Source organism: Rhinoderma darwinii, chromosome 10 (genome assembly GCF_050947455.1).
Source record: "Rhinoderma darwinii isolate aRhiDar2 chromosome 10, aRhiDar2.hap1, whole genome shotgun sequence".
Taxonomy (NCBI): Eukaryota; Metazoa; Chordata; class Amphibia; order Anura; family Rhinodermatidae; genus Rhinoderma; species Rhinoderma darwinii.
This window is the reverse complement of record NC_134696.1, coordinates 48,869,138-48,895,852: the sequence shown is the minus strand read 5'-3', so window position 1 is coordinate 48,895,852 and position 26,715 is coordinate 48,869,138. Positions and strand designations below refer to the sequence as shown.

At 41.2% G+C, this 26,715-nt stretch overlaps 1 protein-coding gene across 2 annotated transcripts in view; it reads right to left on the bottom strand.

The window, feature by feature from the left end:
* The window catches only part of LOC142662047 (myosin-binding protein C, fast-type-like), a 119,849-nt gene that overhangs the window by 78,699 nt on the left and 14,435 nt on the right, over positions 1-26,715 (bottom strand). The window contains exons 2-5 of one of the 2 annotated variants that reach the window (XM_075839877.1): positions 14,149-14,340; positions 6,044-6,073; positions 5,585-5,614; positions 4,206-4,292 (exon numbers count right to left, since the gene is read on the bottom strand). In XM_075839877.1, the coding sequence (XP_075695992.1) occupies positions 4,206-4,292; positions 5,585-5,614; positions 6,044-6,073; positions 14,149-14,340 (339 nt within the window). The remainder of the gene's footprint in view (positions 1-4,205; positions 4,293-5,584; positions 5,615-6,043; positions 6,074-14,148; positions 14,341-26,715) is intronic. The other variant, XM_075839878.1, reaches the window with a different exon arrangement.

The window sequence follows — 26,715 nt, the reverse complement described above, 5'->3', positions numbered from 1 at the left end:
TCCCACTAAGAGCTTTGCCAAAGGTAATATTTGGTTCATCGGTCTTGTGCCACTGCAGCAAATCATTCGCCTTACAGGACACGTGCCATTAATGGCAGCATCACCGCTAAGGCCAGTGATTAGCTGCAGTGGAACGTGACCAATAAACAGCATGTGACCGCTACAGGAGAGTCCAGGACCGGATTGGCCGAGATCGGGACCTCAGCACTGCAGCGGGGAACACTTGAAGGGGTGAGTATCTGCTAATTTATTATGTTATGCCATCCGCTGGTCTACTGTTGGTTGTGAACAGTCCAGGAAATCGCCTTTTAACTCAAGAGGAGCTGTAAAAATCAGTAAGTCCTCCCTAGTGGCAACTGCAATGACTGTGTAATGGAAAGCAGGGAAAGCAGTTCAGTGCCAAGCTCAGTGCCAGGTTTCCTTTCACCAGGGCCCAATAACAGTTGTGTGGTCTGCCTCTTTGGTATGTCACCAATGTTCAGAAACATCTACTCTTGATTATCAATATTTTAAGGTAAGCCTTCATCCTGTGTCCTATATTTCCAATAATGAATATATGTGCAAATAATATTTCATTTTTGCAGCTAAAAATACCTAGTTTAAAAGGGTATTCCCATCTCAGACATTTATGGCATATCCAAAGGATATGCCATAATTGTCTGATAGATACAGTCTCACGTCTGCGACCCACACCTGTCTCTAGAACGGTGCCCCCTGACTCTATCCTATCACCTGTCTCTTCAGCCAATGAGTTACGAAGTGGCCGGGTTTCTGGAAACAGCCGAACACATTTTACACTTTTTCAGGAACTCCCAAAGAGGTGAATAAAAGTTACGGAAACAGCATAACTCAGGAGCCATTGAACCAGCATTGCTTGCTGTGCTATGTTAATTCCGTAACTTCCATCTGGAAACAGCATAGCAAAACACGCTCAACTGTTTCCGAAAAACCCGGCCACTGAGTTAACTCAGTGGCCAGAGCCAGGAACAGCGGCAGTAGGTATGACAGACACCAGGGGGCCCGGTTCTAGAGATAGGTTATGTTCCCATAGGTGGGTCCCACATCTTTTGCCCATTTTATGGAATATCCTGTTCATGTGCCATACATGTCTGAGATGGGAATATCACTTTAAGGCTACCAAGACCTTTTTCATGTGGATCTTCAAAAACATTTCTATTGGAACCAGTTGTGTTCCTATAATTCTCGTTTAATTTTACAATGTAATTTCCAAGTAGTGTGGACAAATCCTATGGTTAAGAATAAGGAATACTTAGAACAGTGAAAAAGTTACAAAATAGTTTCAGGCAAAACTCCCCCCAAATTTTTTTTACAAGAGTAATGCTGCTCCCACTCGGCATTCCTTAATCAACTTTTTCTAAGACACTGCACCTCTTTCTGTTTCACTTTTGTCAGCCAGAAAGGAACCCCTTGGAACCACTAAAGACAGCAGGAGTAGGAGGAAGCCCCACTAACCTGAACAGTTTGAATAAATAAATAAATATGTAAATAAATATATATATATATATATATATATATATATATATATATATATATATATATATATATATATACAGTGAAGGAAATAAGTATTTGATCCCTTGCTGATTTTGTAAGTTTGACCACTGTCTAAGACATGAACAGTCTAGAATTTTTAGGCTAGGTTAATTTTACCAGTGAGAGATAGATTATATAAAAAATAAAAAATAAAATCACATTGTCAAAATTATATATATTTATTTGCATTGTGCACAGAGAAATAAGTATTTGATCCCCTACCAACCATTAAGAGTTCAGCCTCCTCCAGACCAGTTACACGCTCAAAATCAACTTGGTGCCTGCATTAAAGACAGCTGTCTTAAATGGTCACCTGTATAAAAGACTCCTGTCCACAGACTCAATTAATCAGTCTGACTCTAACCTCTACAACATGGGCAAGACCAAAGAGCTTTCTAAGGATGTCAGGGACAAGATCATAGACCTGCACAAGGCTGGAATGGGCTACAAAACCATAAGTAAGACGCTGGGTGAGAAGGAGACAACTGTTGGTGCAATAGTAAGAAAATGGAAGACATACAAAATGACTGTCAATCGACATCAATCTGGGGCTCCATGCAAAATCTCACCTCGTGGTGTATCCTTGATCCTAAGGAAGGTGAGAGCTCAGCCGAAAACTACACGGGGGGGAACTTGTTAATGATCTCAAGGCAGTTGGGACCACAGTCACCAAGAAAACCATTGGTAACACATTACACCATAATGGATTAAAATCCTGCAGTGCCCGCAAGGTCCCCCTGCTCAAGAAGGCGCATGTACAGGCCCGTCTGAAGTTTGCAAATGAACATCTGGATGATTCTGAGAGTGATTGGGAGAAGGTGCTGTGGTCAGATGAGACTAAAATTGAGCTCTTTGGCATTAACTCAATTCGCCGTGTTTGGAGGAAGAGAAATGCTGCCTATGACCCAAAGAACACCGTCCCCACTGTCAAGCATGGAGGTGGAAACATTATGTTTTGGGGGTGTTTCTCTGCTAAGGGCACAGAACTACTTCACCGCATCAATGGGAGAATGGATGGAGCCATGTACTGTCAAATCCTGAGTTGCAACCTCCTTCCCTCCACCAGGACATTAAAAATGGCTCGTGGCTGGGTCTTCCAGCACGACAATGACCCGAAACATACAGCCAAGGCAACAAAGGAGTGGCTCAAAAAGAAGCACATTAAGGTCATGGAGTGGGCTAGCCAGTCTCCAGACCTTAATCCCATCGAAAACTTATGGAGGGAGCTGAAGATCCGAGTTGCCAAGCGACAGCCCCGAAATCTTAATGATTTACAGTTGATCTGCAAAGAGGAGTGGGCCAAAATTCCATCTAACATGTGTGCAAACCTCATCATCAACTACTAAAAACGTCTGACTGCTGTGCTTGCCAACAAGGGTTTTGCCACCAAGTATTAAGTCTTGTTTGCCAAAGGGATCAAATACTAATTTCTCTGTGCACAATGCAAATAAATATATATAATTTTGACAATGTGATTTTCTTTTTTTTATATATATATATATATATATATATATATATATATATATATATATATAATCTATCTCTCACTGGTAAAATGAACCTAGCCTAAAAATTCTAGACTGTTCATGTCTTCGACAGTGGGCAAACTTACAAAATCAGCAAGGGATCAAATACTTATTTCCTTCACTGTATATATATATATATATATATATATATATATATAATATTTTTTTTTAATCACTTACTTTTATATTAAAAATTAAATATATATATATACACACATATATATATATATATATATATATATATATATATATATATCCATATATATATATATATATATATATATAATTTTAATTAAAAAAAATTCATTACATTTTTCATTAATCCGTGATAGTAACAACTAGCGATCTGCTGTAATCTGTAGTGAAACCTGGCAGTAAAGCTGTCAATAAACCTGGCAGTAAAACTGACGTTCGACAGCTATTACTTTCAAGCCCCCCCCCCAAAAAATACAAGCATGCTTGGACGAACGTGTATGTGTTCTCAAAAGGGAGAAGGGAATAAGCCCCTGTCAGACTCCTCCAAAAGCGGCTTATCGCCTTAGAAACAAAAGGATCTGGCATGTTGATATCCTACAGCCTCTCTCCTGACATCTGCGGCGTACGGGGGAAATTAAGCACTCCACAGTGCCCATTCAAATCAATGGGTTGTCTATATAATGCAGGACAGGACAGGCCCTCCAAAACCAGAGACACTCATTGTAATAGCTCTCTACTCTGGTCAAGAGATGAGGATCCTGAACAGAAAATCCTCCTCTATTAACTTAGAATTCCCTGATAGGGTATTTGGAAATGGGTTTTCTAAACTCTTTATACTCTAATTCCAAAAATATGATCCTAAAACAAAACATGACGTGGAATTAAACTCCAATACAAGATTCAACCTATATAGGTTGTTTTATAGATAGATTCTATCCCATTGTGTATTAATGATCACCCCTTTTTTTTTTTCTAATTTTTTACTTCATATTTATTAACAAAATATATTTATTTATTTGTGTCTATTTTGTCAGAATAATTTGTATCAAATTTATATAATAATAATAATAAAAATAATAATTAAGACTCTCATTAACACAAGTGCATTTGGTTATGAAATGGTTTACAGAAGCTGTTCTTAGTAAATACCTGTTACCACATTTAAATTGTGCGGTTTTCTCACAAATAATCCAGACAGGGTAGATAAATCCACTTCAACTTCGGGTTCAGGAGCATCTTTAATTAAAAAACAAAAAAAAATTTTTAAATCACAAAAAGTAATAATATATTGTTCTATGTGTAACCCTTTCAACATAGTATTAAAAAAAACTATATATCTATTTTTTATCTAAGCATTTAAGTAAAAAAAAATGGAACATTGGCTATAACGTCATATTAAATGTAGAATGTTTTATAAAATATTCTAATTTCTTCCTTTTCAACTATTCTATGGTTTGTTTTTTGTCTGTACAATGTGTGATAAGTCTGATGCTGCTCTCAACAATCAGGCTATATGCTCCTGACTTTCAACTAGTAGACAGGGGTGTTCATGTTGTAACGGCCGCCGCTCCGGCTCCTCGCCACTGCCAAATACTTACCTACTCACGACGTCTCCTGGCTCCTGGCGTCCCTCTCTCAGTCAGGCCTGCTCAAGGCCTCCATTGCTGCCGCTCTCCTGCATTTTCTAGTGCGTGCCCTGTCTCTTGCAGTCTTAAACGGTCAGCACGCCAAATCTGCTACCCAGCTCTCCCTGGGTATAAAAAGGACCTCCCTGTCCTCGACACATTACCTGAGTGTTAAGATTCATCCTTGATGGTACAGTGATTCCTGTTATACTTTGTTGGATTTCCTGTGGTTGACCTCTGCTTGTATCTTTGACTATCCTTGCCTGCCGCCTGCCATGACCGCTTACTTGTGACCTGTGACAAACCTCAGCCGCCTGCCCTAACCTTTTGCTCTACCAACTGACTGTACCCGTTGGCCGACCTTGAGTTTTGCTATACCTGACCTTGCAATCAGTCTACTGATTTTGTACTTCACCTGTTTACTTTGGCTGTTACCAAGGAAGACTACTCTGGGGGTAGCGACCTGGGATTTCCCAGCAGCGAAGTCTTGATCCCTGTATAGGGGTTAAAGAGAGAACACCTAGGGTTCCCTAAGACTCTGGTACCCGATTTAGCCTCTACTCCAAAATCTGTAAAATGTTCTTCATGGTAGTTCACCAATAATGGACATAACCTTAATGTAGTAAATTGTCCATGTACCAATAGAAATAAAGATCATCCTCATCCAGATTTGTAAAATAGTGATACAATATATAACTTGACAATTTGTGAATAGTCTTCTTCTACTATAAACTGTATTTTTTAAAAAGAGTTCTCTCTCAAAATCCTAAATATTGTGAATATTGGGATTTTAGAGATATTATTAGCTGTCTATTTTTTTTCTAAAGTTCTTAAAATAACACTTATTAATGAGAAATGTTCCTTCTTTTTCTGTCTTCCGTCGTCCAGATTTGAAGAACTTACCATATGAAGATATCTCTTCAAAGTAGTCCTCTGTAAATTAAAAAATGAAAATGGACACTTATAAAAAAGTAATGGCAACATATAGTATTTGCTATACTGTATATGGAGGCTGAACCAGCCAAGCACATTGTTATCTAACAAAAAGTGATGTAGACAGCATGCCCCACCGATCGATGGTAAATTATTCCGCTGCTTTGATGTTCTATGTGTTCCAGTGTTCCTATTACAACCATTGGAAAATAGTTGGTCAGCCGTCTATCATAACCCATCATGCATTTCATGCTGTGATAAACTACTTTGTCTTCACCTGTTGATTTCAAAAACATTTCAAAATTGAGATGTGACTAATCCAATCTTCTTTAATCGATTAAAAGTATCTTGGTTTTCTTCATCTCATAATGTATTCATCTCGTATGTCTATTCTGATGACTGAAATGTCTCTAAATGTGGAAGACTTACCATCCTGTGCCATATCTTCATCACAAAACTCTGAAAGTCAAAAAATTAAAATGTATACTCAGAAAAAATGTAAAGAATAGGCATTATCCACCCAGTTGTGTACCGTGCGCTACACCAACCATGAACAAGAAAATCTGCAAACAATACTTCATTGCAGTGACGCAATGAAAAGCCAGTGGTTTTCTGACATGATGGCTCTCCAACCCAGGTCTTCCATGCCACATGCAAAATGGCTCTTCAGCTGTAAATCCAAAACTGGCAACAGCATGGTCCTTTGATTTCAGATGATGTACGAAAAAAATTGAACATGCAAAAACATACAAGAAGCCAACTACAAACATCTAGGACAATACACATATATAACAGTCAACATATACAAGAAGCCAACTACAAACATCTAGGACAATACACATATATAACAGTCAACATATACAAGAAGCCAACTACAAACATCTAGGACAATACACATATATAACAGTCAACATATACAAGAAGCCAACTACAAACATCTAGGACAATACACATATATAACAGTCAACACTTACATGCAAGAAAATAAAAACATCACACACAGAGCATTCTTTATAAGTCAGCAATGCCCGTCTAATATACAGTAGATAAACTATACAGACAATACAGAATCTCACATATAAACACATATACAATGAGAATAACATGCATGCATAAGCTACATCCAATATTACATATCACAATGACTTTAAATACATTTATTCAGACACAATTCATGATTTATTCTAAAGTAATGGCAAAGTTGGCCATTGGACATGTTGTTACATATAGTTTGAGGATAACTTAGAGTATCTCCAACCAAGCTGTGTATGTGGTCTTTTTCCAATTAAAAATATTACATAAAATCCTGGTGAGCCGGTGCGCTCAACATTTAGCCATATAATTAATAAATATATTCGATCCATGGCTTTTCCTATGGATGGAGCACTGGGAATGAGTTTGTTTTGCCAGTATAATTTAATCATGGACCTTATTTAGTCTCATCACTGCCATAACATATCTGAAACCGGCTCTTTTTGAAGAGCAATTCCAGTCATATATTAAATACTGCCACCTATTCATAGCCACATTCTTGTCCATGTGTTTCAGTTAAAATATTCAATCTACAAACTTACTGTATATTACAGAACCATATCTTGGCCTACATGGTCTTAATTGGCGTACATAGGGTTCTTTAATAGGAAATAAACTAAATTAGCTGAGAATATTTTATTTATTTGATCAATTCTATACTATGGAGTTGCATAATATATTTTACAATCTTTATCACTTGACTTAAGGTTCCCATACACTAGAGGTAGCTGTTGACTTAACAAGCTTGTTTGGCCGACAGCTATTTATTCCGAATCTACCATTAACATGCACACTCAGCAGCAGTTTATCTCCCCGGTAACAAAGGATCAGGCATGTTGAAATCCAACATGCCCAATCCTTTTTCCCCCAAAATCTGCTGTTGAAGCTGAGTCAGTCAGACCTCCATACACATTAGATAGTCAGCCAGTCCCACCAAAATGGACGTGTCCAGCCAACTTCCATCTACTGTGTATGGTTACCTTAATGGAATATATAACAAGCACTTTCCTCTCCAGTGTCTACCAGTAGAAAGATTCAATAGGTTTCTTTAAAATGGAACTTTATTCTAAATATATTTAATAAGAAGACAAGAACAAAATACCATACTGAGTTGCCTAAGTCTAGGGTCAGCTGGACCATGACGTGTAATACTGTCCCAAACTGCCCACTATGTTCACCTTATGAGAAAAAAGGCAGTTGCCCTGAAAGGGGTGGCCCTCCACAGCAGTCTTTGCCACAAATTAAGCCCCTATGCGTTCTATCATCGGGGTTACTCATCAGGGCAGAATAATGGGCGAAATTGAGGTAGCAAATTGGAGGTTTAAAAGTTTAGTAGCACTGTCTGGCCATATGGACCGTTGTGCAGCTGCAGTAAAATTTTGAGGATACCCTATATGAGGGCAAAGCCAGTCACAGACTAATAAACCTCCAAAATAGCTACGAATTGTCAGCATGTCACTTTAACCCAACACCACTGGTTGGAGTTGGCGAGGTGCAGCGCCGACTGGTTAAAGGTGGCCCATTAGACTGTGTCAGGTGTACTCTGCGAATATATATATATATATATATATATATATATATATATATATATATATATATATATATATATATAAAAGAGACAAGAAGAAGTGAAGGAAGACAGGTAAGAATTATCCCAGCTAAGCTATTCCTCTTTATCTTCTACTCCTTTTAGATATATTTACAATATAGTAGAGCAAACCATTAACAGTAGCTATTTTTGTACTGGTTACTGGTGGTCACTCAGAAAGGAAGTCCAGTTGTAGGCATCTTGCAAAACTGCAATACTGGACACTATTTGAGTAACTAAGGCTTTGTTCACACCATTTGTGGTGTATCTATAGACTTATATGGGCTCAACATAAGACAGTTCTTGTGGCATATGTTTGGGCAGTATACATTTATTCTTCTACAGTTTTGAAAATATTGTTGACTATGCTTTCCAATCCAAAGGAACTACAACATAAGTTCTATGTTTTTACAAAGGGAGTCAATGAGTGATGCATGCAACTGTATGGCATACAGTAGTACACATTGGGTTGATACGTTTTGGTATATACGTCAAGAGATTTTCCCGGCTTATACGCTGAATGTACACCACAAATTGGAAGTCAGAAATGAATACTCTGGATCATTACCAACAAGACTCCAATAACAGAGTGCAGCTAAATTATGGCCCACATTATAACAAAGAACACAAAGAAATGCAGACTCTGTAATGTTTATGAGAAGTATATTAGAAATCAAGAACGAGTTCTATGACAATACAGACTGAGCGTCTTTATAAAACTCTGATTTCTAATATTAAAAGAAATTTACTGTTTATAGAATGAAAATAAATGCACACATAAAAATCATACAGGAATACATTGCACACAAATGTATTGACCAATAACTCAGAGATGTCAATGTCAGTGAATGGCTGATACCTGGCATTTACAATTAGAGAGAGTTTGCGGTCATAATGCTCTGGATTGCATGACCTAAGTTCCATGATGCAACTTCCATTAAGTCATAATTAAACAGAATATCGTCTGAGTTTTATAGATATCTTTGTTGCTCTTCTTGGATCTGTCTCTCCCACACCTCTCTCTCAATATACAGACAGGATACAGCTTCCATCTGTCTTCTTCTGGCACCTTGTTCCTCTTGTCTTGGTTGTTTTTTACTTGATTCTGAAGCAGGATAACTTTTTGTGCAATGTTGTTTTCAAGTGTTCTACTGCCAGAGTGGAAGTACAATACGTCTGTGCGGTATGAAGAGGCAGTCTATTGTATAGCAGATAGATCTTCTTGTGAGTACACCAGTATTTATAGTTACATGTACTGAAATGTGGTCAACCAGACAGGAAACAAGGTGGTTGCTAAGCACAGTCCGCACAATACACTAAGGCCCACTCAACGTTACGTTCATGCCCTACGTTTATGATGTACGTCAGGTTAGCCCCCTCAGAACATGCTTAACATGTTCATAGGGCTCCATTAGTCTGACGGAGGGCATGAGGGTCCCTTTGGCCTCTGTCTGACTGGTATACATCAGTTTACCTTTTTTTTTAAGGATAACGTAATAGACTGTGCTTTTTTTCAGCCCACCGAATTCCGTAAAAAAACTTATACCGCACATGGAAGCCTGTGGGTGACGTATGCCACTACATGACATACTTCACAGAAAAACGTTTAATGTATATGTCATGGACGTTCTAAAAGCTTTTTATAACAGAAATGTTAAAAGGATACCATATTAGCCTATGGATGACAGATGCGTTAAATGGGTGCTTAACAGTGGCATCCAACACCCATAGACTATAATGGTTTTCGTTTAACGTATATGTCATAAACAGGGTCATAAAAGTTTGTATGCATTTAACGTATACCATTATTCTATAGTGATGGCTACCACTGTTAGGAAATCCATCACAGCCTAAGATTAATGTATATCGGAAGCTTTTCCAGATGTATACATCAAACTTAGGCTATTTAGCATTATATGATCGAGGCTTGAGGGGGGGGGGGCAACAGTATAATACAGTATGCAAAACATATGACACTACGTAAACAATACTACAGTAGAGGTACATTTTACAAAACACAGATCACATAACCAATGACAGACAAACATGACACCCTACTCATCTGCATAGACAAAAGACACATACAGTACATTTGTATTACATACAATGAAAAACAAAAAGACGCAAAACACATAACATGCAAGAGCAACACCACCAACACCAGGGTATTAAGGTGAAAGAAATTTATTCAATAGTTAAGACAACATGAAAACTAAATACCATAAAATATTCTACTTTTGATAAATGTCTCACACAATTATCAGCCTAAAAAAAATGTGTTCTCTTCTTATATTTAATAATATATAGCTTACGCTAAAGAGTGCCTCTAATTATAAAGAATAGACTATACAGATCAGGATTGATATAATGCTACAAGATTGTACTACTGTATATTTCATCAGCTGTTTCTTCAGTACTAAAGTGTAGAAGCGCCGGAAAAAGGGGCAGTTGGAGTGAGTGGCCGCCTGGGGCACCTTTGAGTGGTGGTCACAATTTATGAATTAATGCAGTGAAAAAACAAAACAATTGTATAACTATATGGACACTTTAACAGAGCAACTAATAATGTTGTAGGTGCTAGGGTACAATGAGTACTTCCTTTTATAAGAATAATGAGACAATGGTGTTTTTACAATGGAATAGACTACTACCTCTATGTAACAGCTGCCTACTGTAACCAATCAGCACTTTCCTGGTAAAGAAAACATATGGAGCCAGTGGTCTATAAAATTGGGTGAGGCATGTAGCCAGGAAAGGTTCTTCAGGAGCCGGTGGGCTCTACTTCAGACATAGGGTAAGATGGCCAGCCAGCCCTGCCTTGGCACTGCACATGTGTGGAAGATTTTCTGGTGTAGGGAAATAAGGAGTATGTATTTTAAATAAGAATGTTAAAGATTGGCGAGAAAGGGCCGGGGGCAATTAGTTACAGTTACATATAGTTACATAGTTACATAGGTTGAAAAAAAAACATAGGACCATGAAGTTCTACCTTTCTCACGCGTCGCCATGGTAAGTATCCTTTTCTTTTTTCTCTGTGCAGTTTTCTGCAGTGGACATTCCGGACGGAAAATTGCACCACAATATGATGTGGTTTTTCGGCCGGAATTACCTGCGGCGCACAGGGCGGTTACGCTGTGTGCTTTTACACAGCATATCCGCCCTGCGTGAACATACCCTAACTGTAAAGAACCCTTTCCTATATTGATGTCTGACACATCTTTCTTCCGTACGCAATGAATGTCTCCTGGTCCATTGCAGAGTCCTTGGAAAGAACAGATTATGTGCTAGTTCTTTGTATTGACCACACATATACTTATGCATGTTAATAAGATCACCTCTCAGGCGTCTTTTTTCCAAGCTGAACAAGTCCAATTCTCGACCTCCCATCCCATTTAATAATTTAGTCGCTCACCTTTAAAACATCTCCAGTTCTCCTATATCCTTTTTATAATGTGGAGCCCAAAACTGAATTCCCTCATTGCCATTCAAGATGTGGCCTTACAAGGTATTTATAGAGATGTAATATTACATTTGAATCACCAGTTTTTATATCTATTTTTATACACCTAAAATCCTAATTGCATTTGCTTTTGCAGCTGCGGCTTGACATTGAGTACTGCTGCTTAGCTTATTTATAACCAGAATACCCAGGTCCTTCTCTTGTTCCATTTTCCCCAGTTGTATTCCATTTAATGTATATTCATTAATACTATTCCTAGGGCCTAGGTGCATTACTTTACATTTATCAACCTGAATGAATGATTGTCCATCCAACAACTATCATGCTATTGGTCTGTTTGTGCTGTTGGATATTTGAAATATTTAAGAAACAGCTGATGAAATATATAATCTTGGAATAAGTCTTGATTGAGGACAAATGTCCTTGGTACTACACTAATGCTTAGTGAATTGTTTTCCCTTACTGCTCGCGTTTTTTAAACTGCAGCCAATACACAGCAGCCTGTGGTCGAAGCCCATTTATATGCCGCTATCAGAAGAATACGGGAAGCCACAGGAACTTGGACAGTCAGTTTCATGGATTTTAGAGATGTTCTACCCAGACTTTAGCATTGTTGCCTTAAAACACTGGGGTTCTGAGTTTAAACCTGACCAGGGGCCACATCTTCATGAAGTTTGTATGTTCTCCTCAAATATTTCTCCAAGTTATCTGATTTCCTGACACGCTTCAAAAACATACTAATAGGTTAGCTTTGGCTATGACATTGTCCCTACTATGTGTGTAAAGTAGGGAAATTAGATTGTGCCCCAGTTAGAACAGTGACTTATGTGGATGTGAGTAATTACCTAAACACTAAGGAAAAGGTATACCTTTTCCTTAGTGTTTAGGTATATAAAGTGGCTTTATAAAGTGGTTCTCACTGAGCTGTAATTTACTCACAGAATATACTCCAAATAGAACGCACACACTTGTATATAGAAGGTTTCTAGTAAGATCATTAATATGGGGGGGACAGGAATTCCATTTTGGATTTCATGGAATATAGTCATATATTATAGTCTTCTCTTTGTTGTTGTAGGGTAAAGTGGGCAGGCACAAGCTGGCGGATGAAGTCACTAGCCTCTGTTAGACTGCTCCATAGATAAGAGTATGCTAACATCTATTAGGTATCAGAACAATCTTTGGAGATGCCAACCCCCCCGTGACCCATGCAAGAAAGTTGTAGTGTGAAGCAGGGACGTCTAGACATCAGAAGAACATGACCTAGGTCTCTTGCCGATGCCCATGCGTGCCGGAAACCACCACATTCAATTATACCCATGTCTTTAGGAGGAAGATGCAATTGGATACAGCTTACAGTTTTCAGACACACAATTCCTAGAGGAAAGCAGTGGCTGGTCAGCATGAGAGTGTATCCAGATGAGTATGTGGGACCGCATGGGTGACACAATGTTGAAAAGCATAGCAGCAGGCACAGTAATCGGGGGCACAGCAGCAGGCACAGTATTTGGCGGCATAGCAGCAGGCACAGTGCTCAGGGGCACAACAGTAGGTACAGTATTTCAGGGAAAACAAAAGGGAAAATATTTTGGGGCACAACAGCAGGCAATGTATTTGGGAGCACAACAGCAGGCACAGTATTTTGAGACAGCACAGAATTGAGGCAACACAGCAGGCAAAGTATTGGAGAGGCGCATTAGGCACAATATTTGAAGCAGCATAGCAGGGGGCACCTGGGAAGCACAGTATTGTGTGCAGCAGGCACTGTAATGGGGAACTAGCAGCAAGCACAATATTGGGGTGTAGAAGCAGATGCGGAAATGTTGGTAACAGAAGATGCTATATTGGGGACCTGAGCTGCTTAAGGTGTCTTCAGAGTAAAGCAACAGTAAAAGTCAGAAGTTATGGCGATCACTGGTATAATTGTGGTAGCGGCTTTTTGCTGCTACTGTGATTTTCATAGAAATAAATTGTCAGCGCTCAATACAGCTACACAACATCTGACATTTTATGAAAAGTGACCTTCTGACTTTAGGGTCAATTTAACAAAAAATTAAATATTAAAAAAAAAAGTTGGTAAATATTTTATAGCTAAAAAAATAAAACACAAATACTAAATTTAAAATGACATTTATTGGGCAATCTTTTTATGATATTCGACAGTCATATGACTTCACATAATTGATTTGTACTACATCTTTCACTTCTGCTACCTACATCATATCTCACAGAGAATCTGTCTATATTCAGCGAAGCTTTATGTACTTGTTCAAATCAGGAGAGTGATAAAAAAATAATAAAAACGTGATCTGCTGAACAATCCAGAAATATAGTACAATGACTGTACACAAAGTTGCACAAGGGCGCATTTATAGGAAAATTGCCAAATTTAGATGATTAAGTTCCTTACTTCCACTAATTATATTAATGTGCGCTTTATTTGTGCTAACTTACCTTTTTGCTCCTCTGAAGTTTCTTCTGGAATTGGACATGGAGCAGGCGCAGGAGCCTCAGCTGGTGGAGCTTCAGTTGGAGGTGGCTGTTCAGCCTCTTTTGCTTCTTCAGCTGGAGCAGGTTTTGGTGCTTCGGCTGGTTTTGCAGCTGGCTTCACAGGTTTCTTTGCTGTGCCAACTCCCTTTTTAGCCGCTAAATATAAGAGAAACAAAAAAATAGTTTTGATCAAAAAATCTCTAATATTTCTAGTATACAACATTTTCAGTATACTAGCTATTGAATATGAAGATCACATTGTAAATCCATCTCCATTTTTGTAATATTTTTGTCATTAATAAAAGCACAGCAGCTTTACTTGCAGGTGCTGTGCCCTCCCAATGTAATACCCTTGAATTATTACTAGTTCCCATGAATCATGATTTCCAGAAATCACAAAACAGTGCACCAATACCAATGACAGCCACATTGCCCCATAATAGTGACCTCCCCAGTGCCCCTTCTCTCATCTAGGACAGGTAGGTGGACAACTGCTGTCATAGGTGGCTCGGTAATGGCAGAAGGGACTGGCGTTTGTCTCTATTTCCATGCATAGCAGAGAATTTGTGAATATGCAAGTATGCTGTAAAGGATTTGCCTGACACAGCTTCTGTGTCGACGCCCGTGGTTAATCAGTCTGCATCTGTTCCTAGGTCTGCTAGAGTGACTCGATCTGCTACCACTCAGGCTGGTAGGCTGAGGAGTGGGAGAACCTATCACAGCCTGGCCAGACGGTTCTAGCTCCCGCCCTTGGTCTACTTATACCTTCATTTGCTGATTGTCCTTTGCCTGTGATTCTCTTGTTTCCTGGCTCTGCTGTTCCTCCTATTACCATTGACTTCTGCTTCATATTGACCCTGGCTTTACTAACTATTCTCCTGCTCTGCATTTGCTACCACGTACACTCCTGGTTTGACTTGGCTCGTCCACTACTCTGTTGCTCACGGTGTTGCCGTGGGCAACTGCCCCACTTCCCTTTGCTTCTGTGTACCCTTGTCTTGTTTTGTCTGTCGTGCACATATTGAGCGTAGGGACCGTCGCCCAGTTGTACGCTGTTGCCTAGGACGGGCTGTGCAAGTAGGCAGGTACTGAGTGGCGGGCAGATTAGGGCTCACCTGTCTGTCTCCCTACCTCGACATTACATATGCCCTACTATGCCAGTCCCTGCCAGTCCTTGCTGCAATCACTGAACCACCCATGGTAATAAAAAGGAAAGACCGGCACTCGCGTGATTCTTGCTAAACCTTTTTAATTGATTCTATAAGCATAAAATAGAAGAATCGCATTGCAGACAAGGATAAGTTCCCATTTTGGAGTAGATAAAAAATTCTGATGTAGCCTATTATTATCACTGACCTCATATGCCATCACTAACTTGTCCTTAATATTGTAGGACCGGTTGAAACAAAATTGTGGAAGGTTCTGAAATTCTTCTAGATAATAAATCCCAATGTCTTTTAATATCTTACTGTATTTTAAATGACCACTGGTGATATTTATTCTCAAACTGAATATGTGCCATTTCTCTGGTGTTCATCTTCCTTTTTTCTGATGGTAATAATCTTTGAGGGTAACTCCGGTTTTCAAATTTTGTCTCCATTTCATCTAGCCTTGTCTCTAAATATTTCAGGACGCTGGACCCTATGAAATTAGAAGCTAGAAAGGGACTTTTCCTTTGCAATCCATGCTTTTGGTAAATAAATCTGTATATAAATGACGCATATCATCCTTGATTAACCATGTGTCAAGGAAGATGATCTTTGTCTTGTCATATTGTGAATTGTAATTCTACCCAAAGAGAATTTAAATATGCACAGAAAGATTCTATGTCGAATGTCATCCTCCCATACGCAAACAATATGGTCTATAATCAACTTCATATAATACAATATTTCCAAAATAATGTGTTGGAGTATATAAATTGTTTTTCAAACTACATCAATTTTTAACAATTTGCAACATTGAAACCCATCGCTCTCCCGCACCGCTGTTTGTAATGTGTCCTAGAACATAAAGCAATTTTCATGGAGTACCATTGTCAATTATTCAATACTGAAATCTTTCTCCATAGAAGAGTATGAGCTATCCCGGAAATACATTATGTGGCCTTTAACCATTTGTCGTGATCTATTGACGTATTAAGACTACAGACGCCTAAAGTCACTAATAGACAGTCTGCATCCTCCTGATGTCCTTTATTTATTTTAAGACAGTGCCCGGTATCTAGCAGAAAAGATGAAGTTTTATTTATCAACAGGGGACATATTTGCTCCAAGAAAATGGCTGGTGTAAATGGATTGATACTACTAATATCACTACGGGTCACCCTGGTAGGTTTTCAAGTGACTCATGAACTTTCATCAATGTATAAAAGGTGTATTTGGATATTTATTCACCAGGAATTTCCCAAGTTTGGCATCAATAATATAATTTTGTTCACTTCTATTTACCAGATGCTGTAAAGTGGCATTGATATGATAAAGGATCACTATTAAGTACAGTATATGTCAGGGGTGGGCAAACTTTTTGACTCGCGGGCCACAATGGGTTCTAAAATTTGACAGAGGGGCCGGGCCAGGAGCATTTGGAGGGAGTGTTTGGGCCGGATATACTAAAGCATTAAATGTAGTGTGTGCAAACCTCATAGCACAGTAAGAACACTACAACCCAATTTATTAACTGTCTTTCAAATGTGAAAAATAGCCCTTATCAGTTAATAAATTTGTCTCAAGGAATATGCAAGATATGGCATTTACATACTATTTCGCAGATACTGGGAGGAGGAAATGTAAATAGATTAAAATAACATACGCACTGTGATTTATCAAGAAAAAAGTTCTGTTGACTCTGTAAATTAGCTGCCAACCTCTGAGCAGTAGCCGCCCGTTCTTGTGTTGACTGCTTGCTAGCATAGTTTGCATGCTTCGTGGCAAAGTGACGCCTGATATTGTACTCTTTGAAAACCGAAGGGCTTAATGGTGACGTGAAACGAAGTGAAAATTAAAGTGAAATAAAGAGAAATACGCGCCACATTAACCCCTTAATGACCGGGCCATTTTGCGCGTTAATGACCAAGGATTATTTTTTGTTTTTCCACGGTCGCATTCCAAGAGTCGTAACTCTTTTTTTATTCCGTCGACATAGCCGTATAAGGGCTTGTTTTTTCCGGGACGAGTTGTATTTTGTAATTGTACCATTTTTAGATGCTTATAACATATTGATTAACTTTTATTAACTTTATTTTAGGAGAGAATTGAAAATAAGCAGCTATTCCAGCATTAATTTTCACGTTATAAATTTACGCCGTTTACTATGCAGCGTAAATAACATGTTCACTTTATTCTATGGGTCGGCACGATTACAGGGATACCAAATGTGTAAAGGTTTTATATGTTTTTTCTACGTTTGCACAATAAAAAGCCTTTTAGAAAAAAATTACTTGTTTTTGCATCGCCGCGTTCCAAGAGGCGTAATTTTTTTATTTTTCCGTCGATGTGGCCGTACGTGGGATTGATTTTTGCGGGACAATGTGTAGTTTTCATTAGTACTATTTTGGGGTACATAGGACTTATAGATGAACTTTTATTTTTTATGGGGGGAATGGGAGAAAAGAGAGAATTTTGCCGTTGTTTTTTGCGTTTTCTTTGGACGCCGTTCATCCGGCGGTTTAATTAATGTGTTCATTTTATTGGTCAAGTTGTTACGATCGCGGGGATACCATATATGTGTATGTGTGATTTGTTTTGACCGTTTTATTAAATAAAACCACTTTTTGGGGCAAAAAAGTAGTTTTATTTGACTTTGACTGTAATTTTTTTTATTTTTTTTTTCACAAACTTTATTTAACGGTTTTACTTTTTTTTTTTTAGTCCCACCAGGGGACTTCACTATGCGATATGCCGATCGCATATATAATGCTTTGGTATACTTCGTATACCAAAGCATTATTGCCTGTCAGTGTAAAACTGACAGGCAACCTGTTAGGTCATGCCTCTGGCATCGCCTAACAGGCAGATGCTGAAGACAGACCTGGGGGTCTTTGTTAGACCCCCGGCTGTCATGGAAACCCGACGGCGACCCGCGATTTGTTTGCGGGGGCGCCGATCGGGAGACAGAGGGAGTTCCCCCCTCTGTCAAACACATTAAATGCCGCTGTCACTGTTGACAGCGGCATTTAATGGGTTAAACTGCCGGAATCGGCGCGTGCTTCGATTCCGGCAGTTGCAGCAGGAGCCAGGCTGTGTATAACAGCCGTGCTCCTGCCGCTGATCGCGTGGGTAAACTGTCAGTACCCGCGCGATCACAGTACGGATATATCCGTCCTCCTGCGCGAACTAGCAGCTGCTGAGGACGGATATATCTTGGACAAGTTCGGCGGGCCGGATTAAAAAGCCTAACGGGCCGTATGTGGCCCGCGGGCCGTAGTTTGCCCATGTCTGGTATATGTATTCCTATCAGACTATTGTGCCTTAGTCTCATCAAGATAATGACTTTTATCCAGCACGACATGGGATCCCATTTTGTCAGCTGGTTTAAAAATGATTGTGTCATCATCCAATAATGTATTCAAAGCAATCCTTTCATCATTAGTAAGATTATCATAAAGGAAGTAAATATTGTAAAGCATCGTCGCATTGTCAACATCTTCCTGAACCATATCCATATTGGTCTCTATTGGATGATGAGTCTTTGGAGGTGTAAACAAGTGCAGTAACCATGGGGGAGTGCGGTGTGACCCAGTGGGACGGTTGGCAGGCAGGACATGGGAGTAGTAGTCCTCTATCACGGACTGGTCACGGTGGCAGGGCCTGTCTCAACTAGAATGTTTTTTGGATGGTGGAAGGTGAAGTGCCCTTGGTGTTAGAGTGCAGAATAATAGGCAGGAAACTGTAGTGAAATGGAACAAATAAACTAACGGTTTCTGTAATCGTCAGTATCTTGCAGAACACTTCCAATATGAAGGCACACAGTTCTTATAAAACAGTTTTTCAACAATGGGCTCGTTGTGCTGGAGCTGAAGAAAGGTTTTCCCAATTCCCAAATAGCGATTAATCCTGAATGCAGTTCCCAACTGAGAGGTGCACAAATATCTTATATTCTCTGCAGTTCCTATCCGTGAAGTGCAGATCCTCAGAGAAAAAAACAGTGTTAAAGCTGCTGGGCCACGCTGGAAGCCTAAGGCCTAGTCGTGATCTGTGAGGCCATGACCCTGTAACAATCTCCTCACAGGCTTCTCTCTAACTCCTCTGCCACTAACGCTCAACAGAAACTAACTGCAAGGGGGCAAGCCTAAAAAAGATTAGCTCCGCCCTCTTCCAGAACAATCTTCAGAACATGCTATGAAAGAAATGGGGAAGCCCTTCACTCCCGCTCCAGCCTCAGATGGTTTAGCCCAGGCATTTAAAGGCATAATTACATTTAACATAAAATACAGTGCATGCATAAACTCAAATCAGGTCCTAGTGGGACACTACAGAAGTTCTTGATCCTCAATCCAAATTGTTGTAGTAATAAGGTGTTAGGAGAGTCTCATTTTTTAACAGCAAGTTCAATATTCTGTCTCACAAGTCCCAATATATCACTATAGCGATGTGACATCACAAACATGTCTGTCTAAAGTGAGTCTGTCAACAGGTTTGACCCTGAAAAACTGCTGACAGTGCTAGATAGGAGCCCTGTTGTTTAAACATACCATTGCTTATGCTTTTAGCAGCAGCATGGGTAAGAATTGTAGCTTGCCACTGCATCAAGCACCCTCTGGGTGTGACCAAACGCTAAAGTGCCTCGACTCTCTGCTGTAAACACTCCACAACCGCTCCCCTCTGCTCTTGAGTGACTGCTGTAGCGGACTCCTGGATGGTTGCTACAGACGTCACTCAAGAGGAGAGGGGAGCGGTTGTGGAGTGCTTACTGCAGAGAGCCGAGGGCACTTCAGTGTTAGGGAACACCCAGATGGCATTTGCGGCAGCGGTGCGGGTCACAATAAAACTTCTGTCTCTCACTCATACTGCTACTGAAACCCTACCCTATGGTATGTCAAATGCCAGGGTTGCTATCTAGCTCTGTCAGAAGTTTTGCAGGGTAGAAAATGCTGACAGACTCCCTTCGAATGTTACTTTGTATTATATTGTATGTACGTTTGAAAAAGGCTTAGGCTGAACCCAAAACGGTTACTTTTTTTGATGCTTTTGTTTGATGCATATTCACTATCTATGGGACTGGCGGAGGTAGATCAGTGCTGTACTCCGCTATCTCTGTCATGCCCTTAGACCAGGGGTCTCAAACTCGGCCGGGTAAGTGGGCCGCATATAGAAAAAATGGGAAGTTGACGGGCCGCATTACTTTCAAATTTGATACAATACAAAATTATTGTTAATCAATTAGTTATTTGAACTACTATAACACTATATTACTATAATAATAATAATAACACTACATTACTATAATAATAGCGCTAGGTTTAAAATTTTAGATATTTCTCCACGTGCTTATTTCAACAAATCAGCTTTCCAGTTTAAGTGTCGCCAAATGCAGTCCGGCGGCTCAGTTAGCACACATGTCAAGATTGGGCAGCCCCTTTTTAGATAGTGCCGCAGTGCCCTCTGTGGATGCTGCCGCAGTGCCCTCTGTGGATGCTGCCGCAGTGCCCTCTGTGGATGCTGCCGCAGTGCCCTCTGTGGATAATGCAAGACACCCCTAGATAAGGCCACAGTGCCCTCTGTAGATAACGCCACAGTGCCCTCTGTAGAGGCTGCACAGTGCCCTCTGTAGAGGCTGCCACAGTGCCCTCTGTAGAGGCTGCCACAGTGCCCTCTGTAGAGGCTGCCACAGTGCCCTCTGTAGAGGCTGCCCCAGTGCCCTCTGTAGAGGCTGCCCCAGTGCCCTCTGTAGAGGCTGCCCCAGTGATGTCAGGGGCTTGCCCAGAGCTGGAGTCCCAGGCAGAGCGCTAGTAGGCTCTTCCTGGGACTCCAGCTGTGCTCCAGACATCACTGGGACTCCTGCTCTGGGGAAGCCCCTGACATCATTGTCGATGTATGGACAGCGATGTCAGAGGCTTCCCCAGAGTCCCGGAGCAGAGCCGATAATAGCACTCTGCCCGGGACTCCGCTCTGGGGAAGACCCTGACACACTGTCCATATATGGGCAGATATGTCAGGGAATTCCGCAGCGTCCCGGAGCAGAGCCTATACTAGCGCTCTGCCCAGGACTCCGCTATGGGGAAGACCCTGACACACTGTCCACATATGGGCAGCGATGTCAGGGAATTCCACAGAGTCCCGGAGCAGAGCCTGTACTAGCGCTCTGCCCGGGACTCCGACTCTGGGGAAGCCCCAGACATCGCTGTTCATATGTGGACAGCGATGTCAGGGAATTCCACAGAGTCCCGGAGCAGAGCCGACACCAGCGCTCTGCTCGGGACTCCGGCTCTGGGCAAGACCCTGACACACTGTCCATATATGGGCAGCGATGTCAGGGAATTCCACAGAGTCCCGGAGCAGAGCCGACACCAGAGCTCTGCCCGGGACTCCAGCTCTGGGGAAGCCCCAGACATCGCTGTTCATATGTGGACAGCGATGTCAGGGAATTCCAGAGTCTCGGAGCAGAGCCGATACTAGCGGCTGTGTCCCGCGGGCCGCAGATGACAGCCCCAGGGGTCGCATGCGGCCCGCGGCCCGCGTGCTTGAGACCCCTGCCTTAGACAGTAAATAGAGTGGTGGCAGTGGCGTAGCTATAGGGGTCGCAGCGGTCGCAATTGCGACCGGGCCCCCGAAGCCAGGGGGGCCCACGGCCCCCGCACCATATTAATAAAAAGTTACTATAGTAACAGACTGTTAGGCCCCTATTACTATAGTAACAGACTGTACTTACCTTCCTGGTTCCGGATCGCAGCGGAGGTCCTGACGTCAAGCGCTGTGCGCAGCGCATGACGTCACAGCACTATGCGCCGCGCACAACATCGAGAGGACAGAACTTCCGCCGCGGCTGAAGAGGAAGGTAAGATTAGTAGCCCTGACTGCTAAAGCTGACTGGCGGGGTCCGACTCCCGGGACCCGCCAATCAGCTGTTTTGAAGGGGCCGCAGTGTTCGTACGAGAGCTGCTTCCCCTTCATTCCGGTCACTTCATTCCGGTCACACTGTGAATCGGTGTCGGCGATTCACAGTGTGAGCGTGTAAGTGAAATGAAGGGGAAGCAGCTCTCGTACGAGTGCTGCGGCCCCTTCAAAACAGCTGATTGGCGGGTCCCGGGAGACGGACCCCGACACATCAGCTATTGATGGCCTATCCTGAGGATAGGCCATCAATGTTTAGGGACTGGACAACCCCTTTAAGCCTACGATGTAGCAGGCTTAGAGGGCCCATGAGACAGGCTCACAGATTGTGTGATGCTGTCTGCTGGGCCCTGTATCTAAGCCAATCACATGGTAGGATTAGATACATGGCCCATGTGTGATCCTGTCTGATGGGCCCTGTATTTGAGCCTACCACACTGTAGGTTTAGATACAGGGCCCAAGCACACAGTAATCTTATACTGTATAAGATTACTGTCTGCTGGACTCTGTATCTAAGCCTACCTTGTGGTAGGCTAAGATACAGGATCCCACAGACCGTATCACACATGGGCCCTGTATCCAAGCCTAACACATGTGTTACCAATCGGGTTGTTTTTGTGTGTTTTCTTACAGGTTCGGTCGTTGGACTACGTCGGATTCCAGGACTACTTCGAAGATGGCTTTTTTTATTATCAATAAAATGGTTAATGAGGGTTGTGTGTTTTTTTTTTATTTCAATAAAATATTTTTTCTATGTCTTTGTGTTTTTTTTAAACTATATTACTACCGCCTTAGTAATGGCCGCCGGCTGATTGACAGCGTCCATTGCTAAGGCGGGGCTTAGTGTTAGCCGGTGCAGAGGCTAACACTAACCCCCTTTATTACCCCGGTACCCACCGCCACCAGGGGTGCTGGGAAGAGCCGGGTACCATCCAGTACTTGACCATCTGTAGCGATGGTCGGCCACTGGGGCAGCCGCAGGCTGGTATTATCAGCAGGGGAAAGGCCAAAAACAGTGGCCTTTCCCACCCTGGTGTTGCTAGGCTGCTGCTGCTTTATTGTATCTGGCTGGTTATGAAAAATGGGGTGGACCCCACGTCATTTAAAAAAAATAAAATAAAAAATAATTGGAAAGAACGATGTGGGGTCCCCCCCCCACTTTTCATAACCAGCCAGATACAACACAGCAGCAGCAGGCAGCATTACCAGGGTGGTAGGTGCCACTGTTTTTGGCCTTCCCCAGCCTAAGGCTGGGTTCACACGACCTATTTTCAGACGTAAACGAGGCGTATTATGCCTCGTTTTACGTCTGAAAATAGGGCTACAATACGTCGGCAAACATCTGCCCATTCATTTGAATGGGTTTGCCGACGTACTGTGCAGACGACCTGTTATTTACAGCTGTCAAACGACGACGCGTAAAAATACAGCCTCGTCAAAAGAAGTGCAGGACACTTCTTTGGAAGTTTTTGGAGCTGTTTTCTCATAGACTCCAATGAAAACAGCTCCAAAAACGGACGTAAAAAACGCCGCGAAAAATGCGAGTTGGTCAAAAAACGTCTGAAAAGCAGGGTCTGTTTTCCCTTGAAAACAGCTCTGGATTTTCAGACGTTTTTGGTCACTACGTGTGCACATACCCTAATACTACCAGCCTGCGGCCGCCCCGGTGCCTGCCCGTCACTACAGATGGTCGGGTACTGGTTAGTACACGGCTCTTCCCAGTACCCCTGGTGGCGGTGGGTACCGGGGTAATAATGGGGGTTAGTGTTGGCCTTTGCACCGGCTAACATTAAGCCCCGCCTTAGTAATGGAGGTTACCAATCAGCCAGCGGCCATTACTAAGGCGGTGATAATAAAGTTTAAAAAAATACAAGCACATAGAAAAAATATTTTATTGAATTAAAAAAACACAACCCCCATTAACCATTTTATTGACAATAAAAAAAACGCTGTCATTGAAGTCCTCGAATCCGAAGTCCAACAACCTAACCTGTAGGCGCAATGTCAGCGAGCTGAGCCCTGTACCTAATCCTATTATGTGTGATACTGTCTGCTGGGCCCTATATCTAATCCAATCATGTGTGATACTGTCTGCTGAGCCACTGTATCTAATCCTATCATGTGTGATACTGTCTGCTGAGCCACTGTATCTAATCCTATCATGTGTGATACTGTCTGCTGAGCCACTGTATCTAATCCTATCGTGTGATACTGTCTGCTGAGCCATTGTATCTAATCCTATCATGTGTGATACTGTCTGCTGAGCCATTGTATCTAATCCTATCATGTGTGATACTGTCTGCTGAGCCATTGTATCTAATCCTATCTATAGTTGATAGGGTCGTAGTGCTATAGATATGCTATGCTGTCTCATATTAACACATAATTTTTTTTTGGGGGGGACACATATGTATTGGGGCTATTTCCCCTGACATTTTAAGATCTCAGTAACGCCCCTGGCTGCTAGTGCTGCATTGTTGGGTCACTTAGGAGACCCAGCGATGCAGCTGAAAGCTGCGGACCGTCGGCCATGAGAAGTTTGCAGGGGGGGGGCCCAATAAGAACTTTTGCATTGGGGCCTATGAGCCTTTAGCTACGCCCCTGAGTGGTGGTCACACATTACCGCTCCATTAATACAGAGGACTCATTGACCTGCCACCGGGGTAATCTTGGAGAAAGCCCACTCATATAGATCCTATAAGTCATGCCACCGGGCATTCATTTGGAGGCTTGAATGGTAACTCTTCTGGCTATTGAGCAATATTGAAGGAAGGGAAGTCTCTCTGCGTAACTGGCATATTTGCTATACAAGGGTCTGTCAAATTTGGTAGACAACTCCAATTGAAACTGTAATGATGACCATCTTAGTTGTAATCCAGCTTCCCCAGAAATCGATATCACTAAGAATAAATTGAGAGAATAACTATATATTTATTGCTGGATGTTTTATTTTATTAGAAAACAATTTTTAGGAATCCTGATTATTTTTATTGCCTTCACTGTGTATTAAAAAAATTGCTCTCAATATGATTCACTACCATGAACTTTTAAGATCTTTTATTAGCTGGAGAACCTATGAGAACATCCTCTCACTTAGTCCAGCAAATCCATCTGATCGCTGGCATTAAAGGAGAGAAATGTTAAGAGAAGCCGTTAAGTGACAGATCAGCACTTTCAAGATAAAATCAAAACAGCCTGATGGGGGTCAAATGATCACATAATCCAGTATTACTTTCAGACAAGATGTGTAGTCTCATCAGCTTGCTTCCTCCTGACACTTCCAGCTACCTATTCCCCTGCCTACTGGGAAAATATAGCACCTTAGAAAGTATCTATCTATCTATCTATCTATCTATCTATCTATCTATCTATCTATCTATCTATCTATCTATCTATCTATCTATAACTGACGACCACCTAAAACTACAGTGAAAAATTGGCCTTTAGATGGGTGAAACATTATGTTTCATAGCCATCAAAAGGATCATAAAGATAATTATAGATAACAAGGACAATATCTACATGGAGTTTGTATGTTCTCCCTGTGTTTCCTATGGGTACTCCGGTTTCCTCCTACACTCCAAAACATACTGATAGGTTAATTGACTTCCTATGAAATTGGCCCTAGTGCACGTTTCTGAAATAGGGAAATTACACAGCCTCTAAAGTAGATGGTGAAAATCTATGTAGAACGTGGCGGAATATGTTGGTGCTATATATATACAACAATAAGGAAATAAATTGGTAAACGACATGTAATTATTGTGGTTGAATTAGTCTGATGGCATATTACACTTGATAACCTGCTACTATCATCTAGATTGGGCTGTCACAGAGACCACTCGATCCACCTAATATGACACATTTTTGAAATAATAATTGTCCTTGTCACTAAAGCAGTAGATAAACACTTTTCTCCTCCAAATTGCTTTCAGAAACATAAACCCTATGGTTAGCCGGTTGTTGAGCATTCATTGGCACTGTGGCATAATATCAAGCTTTGCTCTGAATATTTGAGTGACAGCGTCCCTATATGCTATATCCACATCATTGTCACCACATGCTAAGAAAAAACAAGACAATTCCACCTGTCGTTATAGAGACATGTCAATACTAAACATAAGCGTGGTCCTTAAGCTGGGACCAATTTAAAAATGGGGCAATGAAATTCTGTAAAGCGCCAAAACCCTCGTCTTCTTTAGCCAGAAATTTCCATAAAATTGAATGTCTAACATAATGTCCCTTTTGAATCACCATTGACTTACTGTACTAGTGTTTTATTCCGATGCCGGTACTAAACAAGTCTTTTGTTTAGTACCGGCATCCTGAGATACCCAATTCATGTCTGAACATTATTATATATAGTCCGGAAATCTCAATCTTATTAATAGCCTCAGATTATAACCTTAGATATCATGGGCAGCCTGATGAGGAAGATATTCCCATAAAGTAGGCTTGGGCACAAAGCCTCATAATACA